This window comes from Dicentrarchus labrax, unplaced genomic scaffold (assembly GCF_905237075.1).
Source record: "Dicentrarchus labrax unplaced genomic scaffold, dlabrax2021, whole genome shotgun sequence".
Taxonomy (NCBI): Eukaryota; Metazoa; Chordata; class Actinopteri; family Moronidae; genus Dicentrarchus; species Dicentrarchus labrax.
The window spans coordinates 5,425-22,129 of NW_026136751.1; the positions used below are offsets into that span (position 1 = coordinate 5,425).

At 38.1% G+C, this 16,705-nt stretch overlaps 1 protein-coding gene across 5 annotated transcripts; it reads left to right on the forward strand.

Moving 5' to 3' along the window:
* The first annotated feature begins 5,029 nt into the window (after window positions 1–5,029).
* Window positions 5,030–15,967, forward strand: LOC127359640 (uncharacterized). 5 transcript variants are annotated; one of them, XM_051393613.1, is made up of 7 exons: window positions 5,030–5,337; window positions 6,634–6,667; window positions 7,223–7,262; window positions 10,525–11,557; window positions 12,488–12,643; window positions 12,729–12,821; window positions 15,081–15,967. In XM_051393613.1, exons 4-7 carry the CDS (start codon window positions 10,541–10,543, stop codon window positions 15,390–15,392), a joined length of 1,578 nt encoding a protein of 525 aa, XP_051249573.1. In that variant the 5' UTR covers window positions 5,030–5,337; window positions 6,634–6,667; window positions 7,223–7,262; window positions 10,525–10,540; the 3' UTR covers window positions 15,393–15,967. The 5 variants fall into 5 exon arrangements, with proteins under 5 accessions (XP_051249573.1, XP_051249571.1, XP_051249574.1 ...); XM_051393611.1 differs by lacking the exon at window positions 5,030–5,337 and having other exon boundaries at window positions 6,538–6,667; XM_051393614.1 differs by lacking the exons at window positions 5,030–5,337; window positions 6,634–6,667; window positions 7,223–7,262 and adding an exon at window positions 8,301–8,564.
* Window positions 15,968–16,705: the final 738 nt, after the last annotated feature.

A 16,705-nucleotide genomic window follows, 5' to 3' on the forward strand; every position in this document is an offset into this window, starting at 1 on the left:
GTTGTGCGAGATGCGCTCAGAAGTGCGGAGTCCGTGAGGGCCTTTTGGGTAGGCCTACTATGCTCCGAGGAATACAGCAACCTCAAGAAAGTCGCACTTTACATGCTGACAATGTTCCCTTCCACCTACGTATGTGAGTCGTCCTTCTCAGCTATGAATGCAATAAAAACGCATGAGAGGAATAGACTGACTCACCAAAATCTCGAGAACTGCCTGAGGATTAAAGTGACATCTATTTCACCAGATATCCAGCAAATAGTGACCAGTGGGAGATGCCACTTTTCACACTAGGTGAGTAATCTAAACCAGTAATTGTGTCTAAAATCTGAACTGTATTTTTTAATGAATGTCTCGTTGTAGGCTAGGCATAATTCAGGCAGTAAATGTAGCACGTCTGCTCTGTCGTTTCAGGGGCCGAGCACTCCAGCCCATGGTCGAGTGGATTCGGCTTTTTTGCTTCGTACTTTTTGCTCTGATTTGCTCCGATTTAACAGTGCAATGCATTGTTATCAGTTTACATTTTTGGTGCCACCACAGTCATATAAAGGCCTAAATAACACGCACGTTTGAAACTCGTGTTTTACTTTTCACAGTTCTATGTACGGAAATGCCTATGTTTGATGTCTGGCCTGTTTGAAAGAAGTCGTGTTTTAATTTTCACAATAATATGAAGCCTATGTCCGTTGTTTGAATGACAACTTGTGTTTTAGGGACTAGTTTGGAATTTCAGCACCAGGCGCTGTCCACTAACTTCATTTGTTTTTGCATGTTGAGCGTTCACGCTGCACCTCGCTGATGTGCGTATTCACTCTCGTCTCCAGATAAAACAAATAAGCATTTAGATTGAAGACATTTTTCTGTTCTGGAAAATGAAGGTTCCAATAAAGAGCATTTTTGAGACTGGCAGTCCGATTTTTTTAAAAGTATATTTTATATTTTTATTATCATTCTCTAGTTCAAACAATCTCATGGGCCAGATGTTTTTGCTTGCGGGCCACATCTGGCCCGCGGGCCGCCTATTGCCGACCTATGCACTACAGTATCTGCACAAACTGTAATGTAGAAAAGCCTTTACACATACAAACCAGCAACATAAATAGTTGTAACAGTAGCTCATCGCTGTGGAAATTGGACACTCAGTATTACCTTGTTTTTTTTTTTCAGGTTCAGCTGGGTTTCTTCCTCCGAGTGAATGTCTGTTGTGTCACAGAGTTCATGCAGATATCTGTGCATGCTCCTCTGTGCATGCTCCTCTGTGCTTCCTCAAAAGTATCTACAAATACAGACTGCCTGTCAGGTACAGAGAAATTTGACATGAAAAGGTTGCTATAATATAATATTATAAATATATATAATATTTTATAAAAAAAAGGACTTAAAACAATTATTTTCAGCAGAACCTATGAGTTTCAATTTAACCTTGCCAATTTTATATTGTAGTACTTTGAGTTTTGTGTTGTGTGTGTTACAAATAAAATGTATTATTATTTTTATTATTATTAGAAACACCCACCACAGCTTATGAGGAGCCTGACTGGCTCGTAAGTGTGCCACTCCTGAGTAGGGTCATCCCTCCTCTTGACTGCAGCACGGATCTTGGCTGAATCCTTAGGGGGATATGGGGGCCATAAAACGGTCTCCCCTTTCACCCATGTATGGGGCACAATTTCTGTGCCACCACTACTGAACCGTATGACGCACTACTGCTTCATGTTTTTTATGGCTATAATAGAGCAGAAAATAATAATGAGTAAAATGTATTGCATGAACAAAGCAAAAGCAACTCATAAAAATGTGTGAAAAGGATAATGATTCTGACAGAATATGAACTGATTAATTCTTTTTTTTTTTTTTGTTATTTTTTTGGCCTCACAAACACACACACAGTTTATGAGAGTTAATGGGCTGCCTTGTTCTAGTTCTGGTTCAGAGCCTGGTAAAAAAGTATTAGTAAGGTTTGGAAATTTGTGTTACTTGTGCTTATTTATTTTTTATATTATATATTATATTTTATTATTTATTATTATTATTTAGTACTTGAATTTACTTGGATTGTTTTAATTTAAGCTATTTTGTAATTCATTTATTTTAATTTATTTTATTGATTGGATGCACTATAATTTGCCTGAAGATGATTACTTTGTATTTTTGTCTGTCTGATTGAATGCTTGTGTTAAAAAATAAATCAGACGTTACTCAACAGTTAAGTTACTCAGTACTTGAGTAGTTTTTTCACTAAGTACTTTTTTACTCTTACTCAAGTAATTATTTAGATGACTACTTTTTACTTTTACTTGAGTCATATTACTCTGAAATAACAGTACTTCACCAGAGTACAATTCTTGGCTACTCTACCCACCTCTGAAAATAAGAGAACAACTTCAACTTTCACTGTATTAATACTGAAAAGAGCGCTAATGCTAATCGCTAGCTACGCACTAATTGCTAGCTAATCGCTAGCTAAGTGCTAGCTTTGGTTAATGAGTTTGTGTTAATATTAAAATCATTCAGCTTCAAATAGTTTGCTTGTTAGCCACGGTTAGCAGCCAACCAGTCTAGTGTGTAGTTGTTGTTGTTATACGTCATCTAGCACGTGCTGGTAAACGTCCCATGCTGCGTTCATGTTGGCTCATTTTGAACAAACAAACTCAATAAGCTTTTTCCTGAACATTTACAATATGTTACTGTCCACATCTCACATTCTGTATTAAAACATCACAAAAATATTACTATTATCATCATTATTATTATTACTACAAATACAGATACTGTTACTTATTCACTTATCATTGTTATATATGTCCATGTCACTGTATCACACTTCACAAAACTATTTCCATGCACCAAGACATCTGAAAATGAAATGTTATTATGGATCACTTACAATTTCTACAAACCAAGAATCAAAAACTTTACCCAACACAACCTTTTAAATCATCAATATTTCAGTATATTCTAAATGGTGAAATCCACATAAAGAACCACATAAAGAACAAAAGTTGCCTTCACAATAAAAATCATTCAGTTCAGTTCAATATTGAGCAGTAAAGGTGTGTGTGTGTGTGAGAATGTGTTCAGAAGTTCAGTCTTTCTTAGCTAGTGAGATGACTGACACTGCAAGGAGTCAACAAGAGAGGTGTATGCTGGAGTATATCCACTTAAGTTCACTCTTATGGAGTCTATAAATGTTCATCTGTCAGTCTCGTTCTGAGCTTTGATTTCAGGAAATTCATGTCAGAAAAAGCTGACTCACAGAGGTATGTAGACCCAAACAAAGCAGACATTTTCAGAGCTGCTTGGTGAAGATTTTCATAGTTATCTGGCTCTACCAAGCTCCAGTAATGCTGTGAATGCTTCAACTGCACATTATTTTGAAGGTTTTATAACCTCCATTTCCATTTCCACAGAATCAACGTAGAAAATTCAGCCATCTGTTCGGAAATCTCACTTAATGTCCACATACATGAAAGGGTTGGCCATAAATGTCACACAGGGCTCAAGTTTCTCAAAGTCACTGAATCTGTCAGCAAACTCCTGTCCAAGCCTTGATAAGAGGTCACAATACTCTGCAGAGATCGTTACTAGTAAAATCTGACAAAGTCACATCAAGATGGGGAACTTTTGTTGCCCTAATGAGAGCATATCACATCTGACTGCTGTTGCTCGAGACATCTGCCCTTTCCCGGACTACAACCCGAGTCCTCTTTTCATCAACATGCTGTCCATCAACTCTTCAGCTCACCTGAGGAACCACTACACAGCAGTGCAGTCCTCACTGACTCCCAAGCAGCTGGAGGACTTCACCCAGGGCCTGAAGAGCACTTTTGGCAGGGAGGGCAAGGTCACTTTTGGTGGGGTGGGGGTAGTGGCCCTGTCCCTGGCTGTGCTGTTTGACACCCTTGCTAAACAGGCAAGAGAAGAGTGGATGTCAGAGTCAGAGCCCATTCCAGGTTTATTTTAGAAAGACCTGAGAGGGTACTACCCACCACATGTCTACACGGTCAGCAAGTACCTGAGGCTGGTACCCCACATTGCTAACAACCCCACCAGGATGAGAGAGGAGACAGCGAGGTAGGTACTGCACTGTGGATTTGTGTTCATGTGCCCTACAGAATAATACTATTGAATGTGTGTACTCATGTCAGCTTGATTTCAGTATCTGTTCATGTCACCAAGGTACATCAAGCAGTTAATAATTGATGACCAGTCTCTGGACAATCTGGGAGAAAACCACACCTTGCTGATAAAGGAAGACATCCCAACAGCCAATTTGGTTTTTAGTTAAATTTTTGCATTCAATTTGCAGCATCACCAAGTCCTTATCAAAACTGCAGAGGACGTTGAGTTGGTCAGACCTGATACGTTTGGCCGGGCTACAGCGCCAGATGATGTTATCTTTAATCTCAACTGTGATCCAGGGGCAACTGACAAAGACTTTTTAGCAGCAGTGCAAAAATCTGACGACGTCACCCAAGAAGCTTTTGATAATTACTTGTCATATATTCCAAAGAACTGGGTGCACCAGGTTGCTATGTTGGAATTGAGTAGGTCTGTGCTCCACTTCGCTTGTTCAGCGTTTGCTCAGAGAGAGGATTTTGACCTTAAGGCCAATGCACTTGGAAAATGGGCAGAGTAGTTCACTGGCCAGATTATAAATACAGTTGAAAAAAAATGGATATGAAGACATATCTGCCCATCGCCAGAGCCTTCAGGCCACAGGTGGTGGAGTCCCTGTATTACGGTAGATATACTGTACTGCTGTATTGTGAAAGGGTGACGGTACGTACAAGACGTACCACGCTCCCAGTGAGCGCTAGTAGTTGTTGTGTGTGAGCCATGCTGATGAGACAGCGGCACATCGGTCCGCACTTTATTGTTAACTGTTAAATAAATATGCCAAGAGCCTAAAGATAATTCGAGTGTGTTCTACTTATCCTCCATACGCAGTAGAGGACTGCGCGCTGCAGTAAATAACCCCTTAACACAAATAATCTGCAAATGAACGTGAACGTGAAAAATGGCGTACACTGAAAAAATGGAAGAAGGAGGGTTGTTCAATTTACAAGTATGCATTTTGTATATGCTACATAATTAATTTATATTTCTCTCCAAAACATGATTAAATCTTTAAAAAGCATTTCAATATTGAGGAATTTAAAACCTACATGTCTCCATCATTTGAAGAAGAAAGGAAAAAGTTATGTTTTATCAGCGAAAAGGCCGCCTCCAAGGGCGGGCTCCTGGACAGGAAACGGTTGCTGAAGACCTGCAGGCTCCGCCATTTTCTCCCTCGCTGTGATATTTTCTATGGATTTGGGCTTCTCAGGACACATAAAGGTAATAAAACTTGTCAAATATGAGCCAGTGTTAGAAGCAGCGTGTTTATAATCAAGATTTGAAAAGGTTTGGCTTTTTATTTGCCGGTAATGTCGAGTAAATCCAAGTCAGTCTTCATGCTAACGTTTGCGGTCATTCACTGGTTGCTAATGGTAGCGGTCATGCCTGCCCTCATTGAACATCTTTATCTTTATATCTTTATCTTTATTAGTTTTTATGTCTGTTAACGTAATGTGTGCACGGCAACTAGTTTGTATGGGGAAATTCATAGAACCTAGGCCTAGGTCTATTCTCTTTTCAAATTGGCACCTGTCGGAGGTATTAAACAAGTTAACGAGTGTGGGGGATGGGTAACTCTGACATTGGCTTTGGTGAAACATGGCTGCTGTAACGAAATGGAGGAAAACCGACTAGGCGATATTAAAGTAGGTATCTTAGTATCAATTCTGCCATGCTGAGGTTCAGCAGTGTACTTTAACGTCATGTTCAGCTGTTCCCATTATGGAGGTGATTATGGTCTGTTCAAATTAACCCCTTTGGGGGAAAAAAGTAATGTTGTTAATGTTTTTTTTTTTATATACAGTCCGTGACTTTTGGGGGAGCCTACTACTTAATAAGAAACACACTCGATTTTTGAGTATTTATTGATTGATTGATTTATTTTTTTGCTTTGTTTTTTTTTTTCGGTAAGACATGCTTGTTCTTTCGTGCACGTCCACTGCGCACAGCTCCATGGACCTGCTTCTCCCGCAGCAACATGCTACCCGACTCTCACTCGCCTTTCCGAGTTTGGATAGACGTTGCCTCCGAGATGTAGAATGTGTATTGTAGATGAGAAACACACATTTTAGGATCACTGACTTGTATCAGAGCAGACATGGCCTGCGATTTTAAAAAAATTTATAAGGAGGGCAATACCAATATTTGACAGTAATATTCTCAGCTGTCGTTGTTGCTAGGCTTTCAGTGTTTTCCATTAATTAACTCGTATGGGTCCGCCACAGTCTGTCACAGGGAAAAAAAAAAATATACCGTCTCTCATATCTCTCTGTCAGCCCCTCCTTCCCTGCACTCTCTCGCGCGTAGGCTCACGCACTTACACACACAAACACGGGCACATGGACAGGTTGCGCTGTAATGGTGATAAACATTTAATACACCGCGATCGCACCACCCCCCCCACCCGTCGGACGGTCCGATCGCACCCCTAGCCTCCTGAAAACCTGTTGGAAACACTGCCTTTAGTTCATTATCAACTATAGCTCTTTTTAACATTTATTTATTTTTTCTGTGTAGATATCCTCCATCCAAGACCAATATTTGATATAAGGTATGTCTCTGGGTGCTGTGTCAAAGGCTCTGTAGTTGTGGTGAGTATTACTATTCACTTGCTTTTGTTGGTTTACTGGATGTGTTTAAACAAGAATGAATGGATTTCTCATGATTATGATGATATTATTTTCAAAAATATTGTAATGATAATTGCTGTAAATCCTACTGTCTTTAAGGGTGTAATGTTTATTTTTTGTTGAAACTATTTTGGAGAAGTGTTTCTAATAATTAGTCTGTCAGGATTTCACAAAATAATTTAACGGCACCACAATTAAACCACATAAAATGGCTGTGATTGTAATTTTTTGTAATTTTTTCAACAATTACTAAACTATATTGCTTTAACTTTTATGATGGTAAGATTTATTGATTTCTGGATTAGACTGCATTGGTTTAACATAAGAGTGTTCCCTAATAAACTGGCAAGATTATGCATTTTTAAATTATGGTTATTTATAATATATAATTATGGTTTTAAATTATGATTTGCTCTATTTCTGTAGGATGTGTGTCAGTGAGTTGAACTTCCATTTGTTTGTCTCTCTTTCTCTAGTGAATGTGGCAGTGTAAAGGGTGTTCAGTCGCTGTGCAAAGTAGGTCTGAATTACTTCACCATTATAAACTCAAACACCCACATTTTGGACGCACCATAAATTATCCATGTACGTATTCTAAATGTCCCTGTACATTTAAGACATGGAATGCTTTAATCATCCATCAAAGTAGAGTGCATTCCACACAAGATAATCAGACACGAAAAGAGTTGTCCATTTTCAGCTGTCACTTATGTGCATGCAAAAATTTAGCTAATGAAAGGGAGTTTTTTGTTCATATCAACACACATCTGAAGAAAAATGAAAATGTAGGTTGCATGTTCGTTGGCTGTAGTTTTCAAACAAGTATTTATGGAACCTTTAAGTCTCATAAGAGTCGCCGGCACACACCTCACACATTATCTGATTTTCTACCAGGTATTGTAAAAACAACTACAATAGCATCTCCACCATTAGATGATTTGTTTGCTGATAGCCAGGATGAGGAGTGTGTGTTAGAGGAAGTTTCTGATTCTTCACGAGATCAACACAATGCACTTCCAAGTGCAATTGAGCAGCAGCTTGCAGCAGCCTTACTAAAGTTGGAATATTTAGTCCACGTGCCAGGTACAGCAATTGATGATTTTTTGCAAGAACTTTACTACTTGATAAACATAGCATCAGTCACAGTATCTAGAAGTGTTGTGACAGATGTCCTTAAGCATCACAAAATACAAGTTGATGACTCTGTAGTTACAGAAATCACCACAGCAGTATGCTCATCTAACCCTGTTCCAAAAGCAATTGAAAAAGGCGGCCCTCTTAGTACTTCATATCAACGTAAACAATTTTATAAGGAAAAATTCTGTGTTGTGGAACCAGTTACTTACATACTTGATCATAAAAAGAAACACACCTTTCAGTATGTCCCACTGTTGAAATCTTTGCAACAAATTTTAAATAATAAGGCCATTGTTGATAAGATAATTGAAAATCATAGAGGACAGCAGGACACTGAACTTGACCCATCTCTTGAATTCAGGTCCCCTGAAGATGGTTTGCATTTTAACGCAAACAGCTTCCTAAATTCAGAGGAGTTACGGATAACACTGCGTCTGTATGTGGATGATTTTGAGACCTGCAATCCCCTAGGCACCTCTAGGAAAAAACACAAGCTTTGTGGTGTTTACTGGATACTAGGTAACCTGCCACCAGGCTCCCACTCATCTTTATCATCTATTTATCTTGCAGTGCTTTGCAAAAGTGTTGATGTAAAAACATATGGTTATGAAACAGTCTTGGAACCCCTTCTTCAAGATATTAAAATTCTCGAGGACTATGGTGTGTATGTGCCTTTATTAGGTAAGTCTCTTAAAGGTACAGTACTGAGTATTGTGGCTGACAACCTGGGCGCGCATGGTATTGCAGGGTTCATAGAAAATTTTTCTGGTGATTACGTTTGTCGCTTTTGCACAGCAAAGAGTTGTGATTTCAGGAATCAGTGTGTTGCTACCGGTGCTTTCAGCCTTAGAACTAGAGCTGGCCATGCAGATCATGTAAAATCATCTTGTGAGAAGGGTACACATTGCTTTGGAGTTAAGAGAGAGTGCATTTTTACCAAAACTCTGTCTCATTTTCATGTTGTCTCCGGTTTTCCGCCTGATGTTGCTCATGATATATTTGAGGGCATTGTGCCTGTTGAGCTGGCCCACTGCTTGGCATTAATGATATCAAAGAAGTTATTTACATTAGATGAACTAAATAGAGCTATACTGACTTTCCCCTATAAATGGTCCGACAAAACAAACAAGCCACATATTGTACCACAAAGTTTCTTGGGTCGGAAAACTATCGGTGGCAACGCTCATGAAAACTGGAGCCTACTGAGGCTGCTCCCATTTGTGATAGGTCCCCTTGTCCCAGAAAATGAGCCAGCATGGCTTGTGTTGATGGATTTAAAAGATATTGTGCAGTTAGTTGTTGCTCCTGTGCATACAGATGAATCCATCTCATACCTTGAAAGCAAAATTGTTGAGCACAGACAGAGGTACCAAGACCTGTTCCCTGGTGTCAGACTTCTACCCAAACACCACTATGTAGAACACTACCCGCAGATGATAAGGTGTTTTGGCCCTCTAGTCACAGTTTGGACAATGAGATTTGAAGCCAAACATAGTTTCTTTAAGAACATTGTTAAACACACAAGTTGCTTTAAGAATGTACCACTGACTTTGGCTTCAAAACATCAAATGATGATTGCATTTCACCTAAACTCACCGTCTTATGGTAAATCTTGCCTAGATGTATCTACTGTCTCCACAGTTCCAGTTGATGTACTGAAGGAGGAAGTAGCTGAGGCTATAAAGCTAAAATGCCCTAGCACATCTGAAGTGCATCTTGCTAAGAATGCATCAAGCAATGGCATAGCCTACAGCAATGGCATGATAGTTGCCCATGGATCAGTAGGTGGATTACCAGAGTTTGCTGAAATTAGTCAGATGTGTGTAATAAATGAGATGTTGTTCCTCATTGTGAAAGTGCTGTGTGGGTGGTACACTGAACACTACAGAGCCTTTGAGCTAAGCTTGTCACCATCCAGAGAAGTAAAACTTGTGGCACTCAGTGAACTCACTGACCCCTATCCACTGGCCTCTTACACTGTTGGATCAAGTCATATGGTAACCTTAAAAAGGCAGATTATCATAAAAGGTTGGTTAACCACCAAAATGGTGATTAATAGTAGGACTGAACAGTTAATTGCAATAAGATATTTTCAGTCCAAAGTAATTGCTCTTTTTTTACACACGTATATTTGGTGATATGGTAATGTGCATGCTGAGTTGTATGTTTTGTTATTTTGTCACAAGACATTTGTCTTTGGAGTCTGTCAATCTGCCTGCATGTGTATCATCACATCTATTTTCTCTTCACATTCAGACTGTATTTTTTTGTGCTTTGTTGCCCATGGGAGTTTCTCTGAAATCTCTTTGTATATCCATTATAGGTCATACTGTATTGCATGCACTGATTTTTGTGGGTCACATCCTAGGCTTCTCATTTGTTTCCACCTCTTTCTAGTTTTCAGGATGAACTTTAAGCTAGTACAGATGGATTTTATCAGGTAGTAGTTGGGCAAATTACAAAATGAAAGTGGGACTAGAATCAATTCTCCAAGGCCTTCTTCAAGGCCAAGTGGTAAACTGAAAATGAGAAACCTAACATCATGTTGCATCAATTAGTGTATTGACACAAGTAAAATACTTGACATAAAACAATAAGCATTAATCTTTTTTCCTTTTTGTCACTTTCCTTCTTTTTACAGACTGAGACGTAGAAGGATGAATGCCCCGACACTTCTCAAAGTCATCCTGGGTGACAACAGCAGCCAAAGGATGACTTTTCAAAATGGACTCCCAGGATCTGTTAATGAACTTGTTAGTGAGGTACAAAGACAATGTGGACTTGACTATGACTTCAGACTTCAGTTTATGGATGCACTATTTGGAAATGACTTCATGAACCTCACTTCAATGGATGAAGTACAGGATAGAGGGACAATTAGAGTGATTGCCATGACAGATTCCTCAACTCCTCAGTGTGCTAATATCCTTCCCACCTCAGCTGCCCATCACTCCCTTAATGAATCCTCATCCCTGTCCAGTGGATGTGTTGACACTGACATACTCTCTTCACCGGAGTCAGAGTCATCCGGCTCTCGGTCATCTTGGCCGAGCATCTTTCGTGTTCCTCAGTTTAGTTATGATGCTGAGTTGAAACTTGCGCAGGGCAATGCAGCTTACAGGGAAAAGGGTACATTGTTTATTCCTGATCCTAAACTGAAGTCGAACATTCTTGAGGGCCTAGTGCAAGAAATTGTTAAGTACAAACTTTATGTTTCTGACAAAGACTTTAACACAGTTGGAGAGGCTCTAATCTCAAAGCATCCTTGCCTGACTGAGAAAGGCTCCCTCTCTGGATATGCTGGATGGAAATGCAGCTTGAAGAACAAACTGGCAATCTACCGCACTCACCTAAGAAAGCTTGGATGTCCTGAGGTGACAATAAACTCACTCAAGCACAAACCAGAGGGCAAATCAAGCCCTGCTTTTGGCATTAAAAAACCAAGAAGGTCTGAAGTGAACTACTGTCCCCCCTATCCTACTGGAGAATCTGAGAAGAGTCTTGAGAGTGTGAGAATGGAGCTTCTTTCAGATGTTAAGAAGAAGAACAACAGGGAAGCAGTAAGGATGAAAATGGAAAAGACATTTGCATATAGGAGACAGGAAGTGGTTCGCGACACACCAATGATAAGAGACTTCCAGACGAGATGGCCAGCACTTTTTGAAGTAGGCGAGGTATGTGATTTATTCTCTCTCTCTCTCTCACTCACTCACTCACTCACACTCTCTCTCTCACACATTACAAACTAAAATTAAATCTGTATGATTCCTATCTGTTGATTTACCTTAATTTGACAAAGTCATGTAACTTACCTGCTGGCTGCTTAGCAGACCCTCTCCCCAAACTAAATCAATTGTTAATCCTTAAGTGTTCTTGGGGATATTTCCAGCCACCCTGTTGTTTATTTTTTAAGCCATTTTGGCTGTGTTGAATGAATATAGCTAAAATTTGCAAGAAAATTAAAAAAAAATAATAATTGAAATTGAAATCTCAGTACCTTAATTAAGCCTAAAATGGCAATGCTATCAAAATCCAGGCTTAAATGTTCCTAGCGCCAAAACCTGCCCCATTGAAACCCATTAAAACAACTTTTTTTTGATCCCACGTTTATCCTAACATAACATCTCGCACAGTATGGTAAACATACTGGCATTTAAAGGGTTAAAAACAAAAATATATAATTAATATTTTATATGTATATTTCAGGCTGAAGTAGTTCTAAAAGACTGGCGTGTTTAAGTCGAAAAAAATATCAATATATACTATTTTTTTTATAGCAGTTTATGGGAACAAGCCACGTTTTGGCTTTAGGAACATCCACAAAGTAAATAAGTTAAGAACACTTAAGGGTCACCAAGTTTCAGCCGGAAAATATTTGGAGGGTATAGATGATTTTTTAAAAAGTATGATCATGACATAATATAACTAGAAAATAAAGCAATAAAACAAGGAACTTTTTGAATTATTCTGCTCCTGTACAAATGTTCTAATTTAATTTTAACTTACTGTTGGTCATGGTTACTTGATTGGTGTTCGTTTTTTTATTTATTTTTTTATTAATTGCTGCCATATTGCATGTTGTCTGTAATCATTCTAATTTTCAGATAAATGCTGAATTCAAACGGATCACAACAATGCCCCTGCAGTCCAGATTTCTATCGCAATTAGATGTTCACTCCGAGAAACTGCTCAAAATGTTTAAAAACAGAGGAGGACAGATTGGCAGACGCCTAGGGGGCATCATTGCACCCATGGATGAAGTAAGTATACTCTCTGGGGGACAAACTCAAACTTACACAGACAAACTCAAGCAAAACAACTTGTGCTTCTGTTTTTCTGCCTCAGGATGATGACGTGGATCTGGGAAGAGAATGTGTCATAAAGGCACTCTGCGTTTACCTGAACGAGGACCCAGAGAATCTATTGAGAGAGTATGTGGTAAGTATTACTTAGGTTTAGTATGTTGATGTTATCTTTCATATTTTGTATAAGCTTTAAAACATCTACCCATTGTAATTACTTTACAGTCAGCTAACTTGTAAGATAATATGGTAGTGATCTTAATCTATACAAGTAGTTCCGACCAAGCAATCTGATTGTTCAACAAGACATTTAGAACGTGCTCAAATCAGCATAACAGCACGCCTGACTCAAAACTAACAATATTATTCCGCCATCTCATGTTGTTGTATCCATCTCCATGATAACCATCCATGATTCTTATTTTTATTTTTTAGAAACATTGTTACTCGTGAAAAAAAAATCTAACTAAATCAACCTCCTGTAGAGTGTAAAAAGAATGCACACTCGCAAAAACCTTTTTAAATTTGAGAGCAAATTGTCCATCAAAATGAATATATTTTGATACATTTTATTTTGTTGGTAATAGTTGTATAATCGCAATATTACCCGAGAGGGTGTACTTAAACGTCATTTGAGCATGACAGTGATGCGCTCAGGAGCAAGCGCCTCGGTCCCTACCCTCTTGGGTAATATTGCTTAAATCAAAGTGTGTGTTATGTGTGTGGTTTTCAGCCTCTATGAGCCACTTTGTGTTACTTTCTGTATGAAAGTGCCATATAAATAAAGTTTGATTTGATATCTTAATAAATTACTCAATACAGATATGCAGTGGTCCGTGTATGTTTTGGTCATTGGATTTTCCTTTCAGAAACGGGTATTAAAAAACAGAAAACGAGTGGTTATTTGATTTTCGTTTTAGAATACAAAAATTAAAATTGAAATACAAGGCGTTTTTCTTTTTCATGGTCAAAAAGGGATGAGCAAAATTTTAAAAAATATTCGATTTACATTTTCTATTTCATATAACAAAAAATAAAATCACTAGAAAACAGAAACAGAAAAAAGGCCTGTTTTTTCATATTCTGAGACCGGATGTTGTCATTAACAGGACGGTGCTGTGGAGAAGAAACAGTAGGCTAGTAGACTGCGGTCAATCCAGCCGTGAGTCCGATCTCCGTGGTCATATCAGCCGCACTTAAATTTAGTGTACAATTATTCTCAGCATTATGGTAAATGCGGAGAAACAGCGTATTTACTTCCGGTTTTCAAAATAAAGGTATTTAGAACAGTAAGCTATAATTAAAATATGTTACATTAAAGTGTTTCATGCGCCTCTGATGAATAAAAAAACACTTTATATCAAGTATCTTTACTGCACCAGTGTGGAGAAATGCAAAAATAAAAGCCTCATATGTATGCCTCCAGAGATTGCATATTTGACCATATTTGAGGTACTGTAAAAACATATTGCTCAGTGTTTCCTGGCTACTGATGGTATATTTGACTTTTATACATGTGAGATTACAAGCATACTTAATATCAAGCATTTTTACTGTACCAATTTGAGAAATTCAACAATAAAAGTCCATATTTGTACCTCCAAGTGGTATGTTCATATATTTGAGCTACTGTAAAAACACTTTGCTCAATACCTGGCTATGGGTGAAGTATTTTCATTATACTTCAATAATGATGCAGTAATCATGACAAAATTTCACACAAATGTTTAATAACATTTTATAAAAAAAATATAATATAAAGACTATTTATTTTGGCATTTCTCCACACTGGTGCAGTATACTTGATATAAAGTGTTTTTTATTCATCAGGGGCGCATGAAACACTTTAATGTAACATATTTTATTTTAAATGTAGGTTCGAATTATAGCTTACTGTTCTAAATACCTTTATTTTGAAAACCGGAAGTAAATACGCTGTTTCTCCGCACTCTAAATTTAAGTGCGGCTGATTTGACCACGGAGATCGGACTCACGGCTGGATTGACCGCAGTCTACTAGCCTACTGTTTCTTCTACACAGCACCGTCCTGTAAATGACAACATCCGGTCTCAGAATATGAAACAACAGGCCTTTTTTCTGTTTCTGTTTTCTAGTGATTTTATTTTTTGTTATATGAAATAGAAAATGAAAATCGAATAATTTTTTTAATTTCGCTCATCCCTTTCTGACCATGAAAAAGAAAAACGCCTTGTATTTCAATTTAAATTTTTTGTATTTTAAAACGAAAATCAAATAACCACTCGTTTTCTGTTTTTTAATTCCCGTTTCTGAAAGGAAAATCCAATGACCAAAACATACACGGACCTGCAGTATTCCCTATATGGATGTGGCATGTAGTGTAATCACACTTTGATTCTTTTTGTGTATTGTACAGGCAGCAGATGAATCCCTCCTCCAGGAATCCATTGAGGAAACCACTATGGGTATATACGTCTGGAAACACAGAGATGACAGTGAAAAACCAGAGGACATTGGCATTGTCCTCGAGTCCCAGATTGTGATGCAGGATATGGACAGTGTTCCCTTAGCTGCTGCCATGTTGTTTGGCCTAATATATTCTTTGAACTTAAACTACCCTGCTGAACTCAAGTATACCTTTGAAGTGCTGCAGAAGGTGGTCATGGAGCTTGAAGGCAATGCACTGTCCAAAAAAGCCCAAGTCCTGAAGAACAGACTTTATCAGTGAACTGGCTATCCAGGCTCTCGAGCTTGATTTCTTAAGACATACATTATGTCACCTACCTCTTCCAGGTGTTGGACTTTTCTTTTGGGCGGGTAGGAGGCTTTTTGTTTTTTTTTTAAATGGAACTATAACATAATTTCCCCCCCCTTTTTTTAGAGTTTGGGGTGATTTTTGTTTACTGTGAACATTGAAAAAATTATAGTGGCTTGTTTACGATTACCAGTGTTCACATTATGGAACACCCTGTGGTCATGGTCAGGCTGTGTGCTATGTACCATAGAGCAAAAGGACAGGTGTGTATTCAAATGAAAATTCTCTGTCAGTGTGTTGTATGTACATAGATGAGTTTTAATGTGTGGTGACCGTAGCTTTGGCTTCAGGTTCTGCTAAATGGTGTGCACAAATCTCCCTCTGTTATCCACACGAACCTGCACACATTTCTGACTCCAGGGACTCTTCTTTGTTGAAGGAAAAAAAGGCTATCCAACTTGTTTGCTTGATTTCTTAAGACATGCATTATGTCACCATCTACCTCTTCCAGTTGTTGGACTTTTCTTTTGGGTGGGTAGGAGGCTTTTTTTTTTTTTTTTTTTTTAAATGGAACTATAACATAATTCCCCCCCCATTTTTAGAGTTTGGGGTGATTTTTGTTTACTGTGGACACTGGTAATTGCAAACAAGCCACTATAATTGTTTCAATGTTCACATTATGGAACATCCTGTGGTCACTGTAGCTTTGGCTTCGGGTTTTGGTTCACCAATAATGTTCTGTCTTTGTTGGGGAGAAAAAAAGGTATTTTTCTGGTAATACTGTATGCATTATTTCATCTACCTCTTACAATTGTTTGATTTATTTGGGTGAGTGGGAGGCTTCTTTTTCCACTATTTTTTTATCAAACTGAAACAGACTACTACCCCTATTTTTAGGGTTTGGGGTGATTTTTCTTTAACTGCCGTTCCTTCTTGATGCTTGAAACAATGTTCTAATAAATATAAATGGAAATTTTCAATTAAATAGTGTTTACTTTGTTTTTTCACTGAATTGTCAATATATATGATTTCCCAGGTAGTACACAGCAAGTTGTATTTTTAGTCATTACGGATGTTTGTTATGCACTGTCTGGAGTTAATAATTGAAGATATGTCGGCCTATTACCACGTCCTTTTTTATTTTCCGTAAAAGATTCGGCTTGATTAAGTGGGGTTGGGGGGTGTAAAAATTAATTTCTTAAATTACCAATCATCTTATAAAAGTAATTTAAATATTTAAAGTATACCAAACTTAATAGTGTCCAATTTACCTGTGGAAGTTAGGT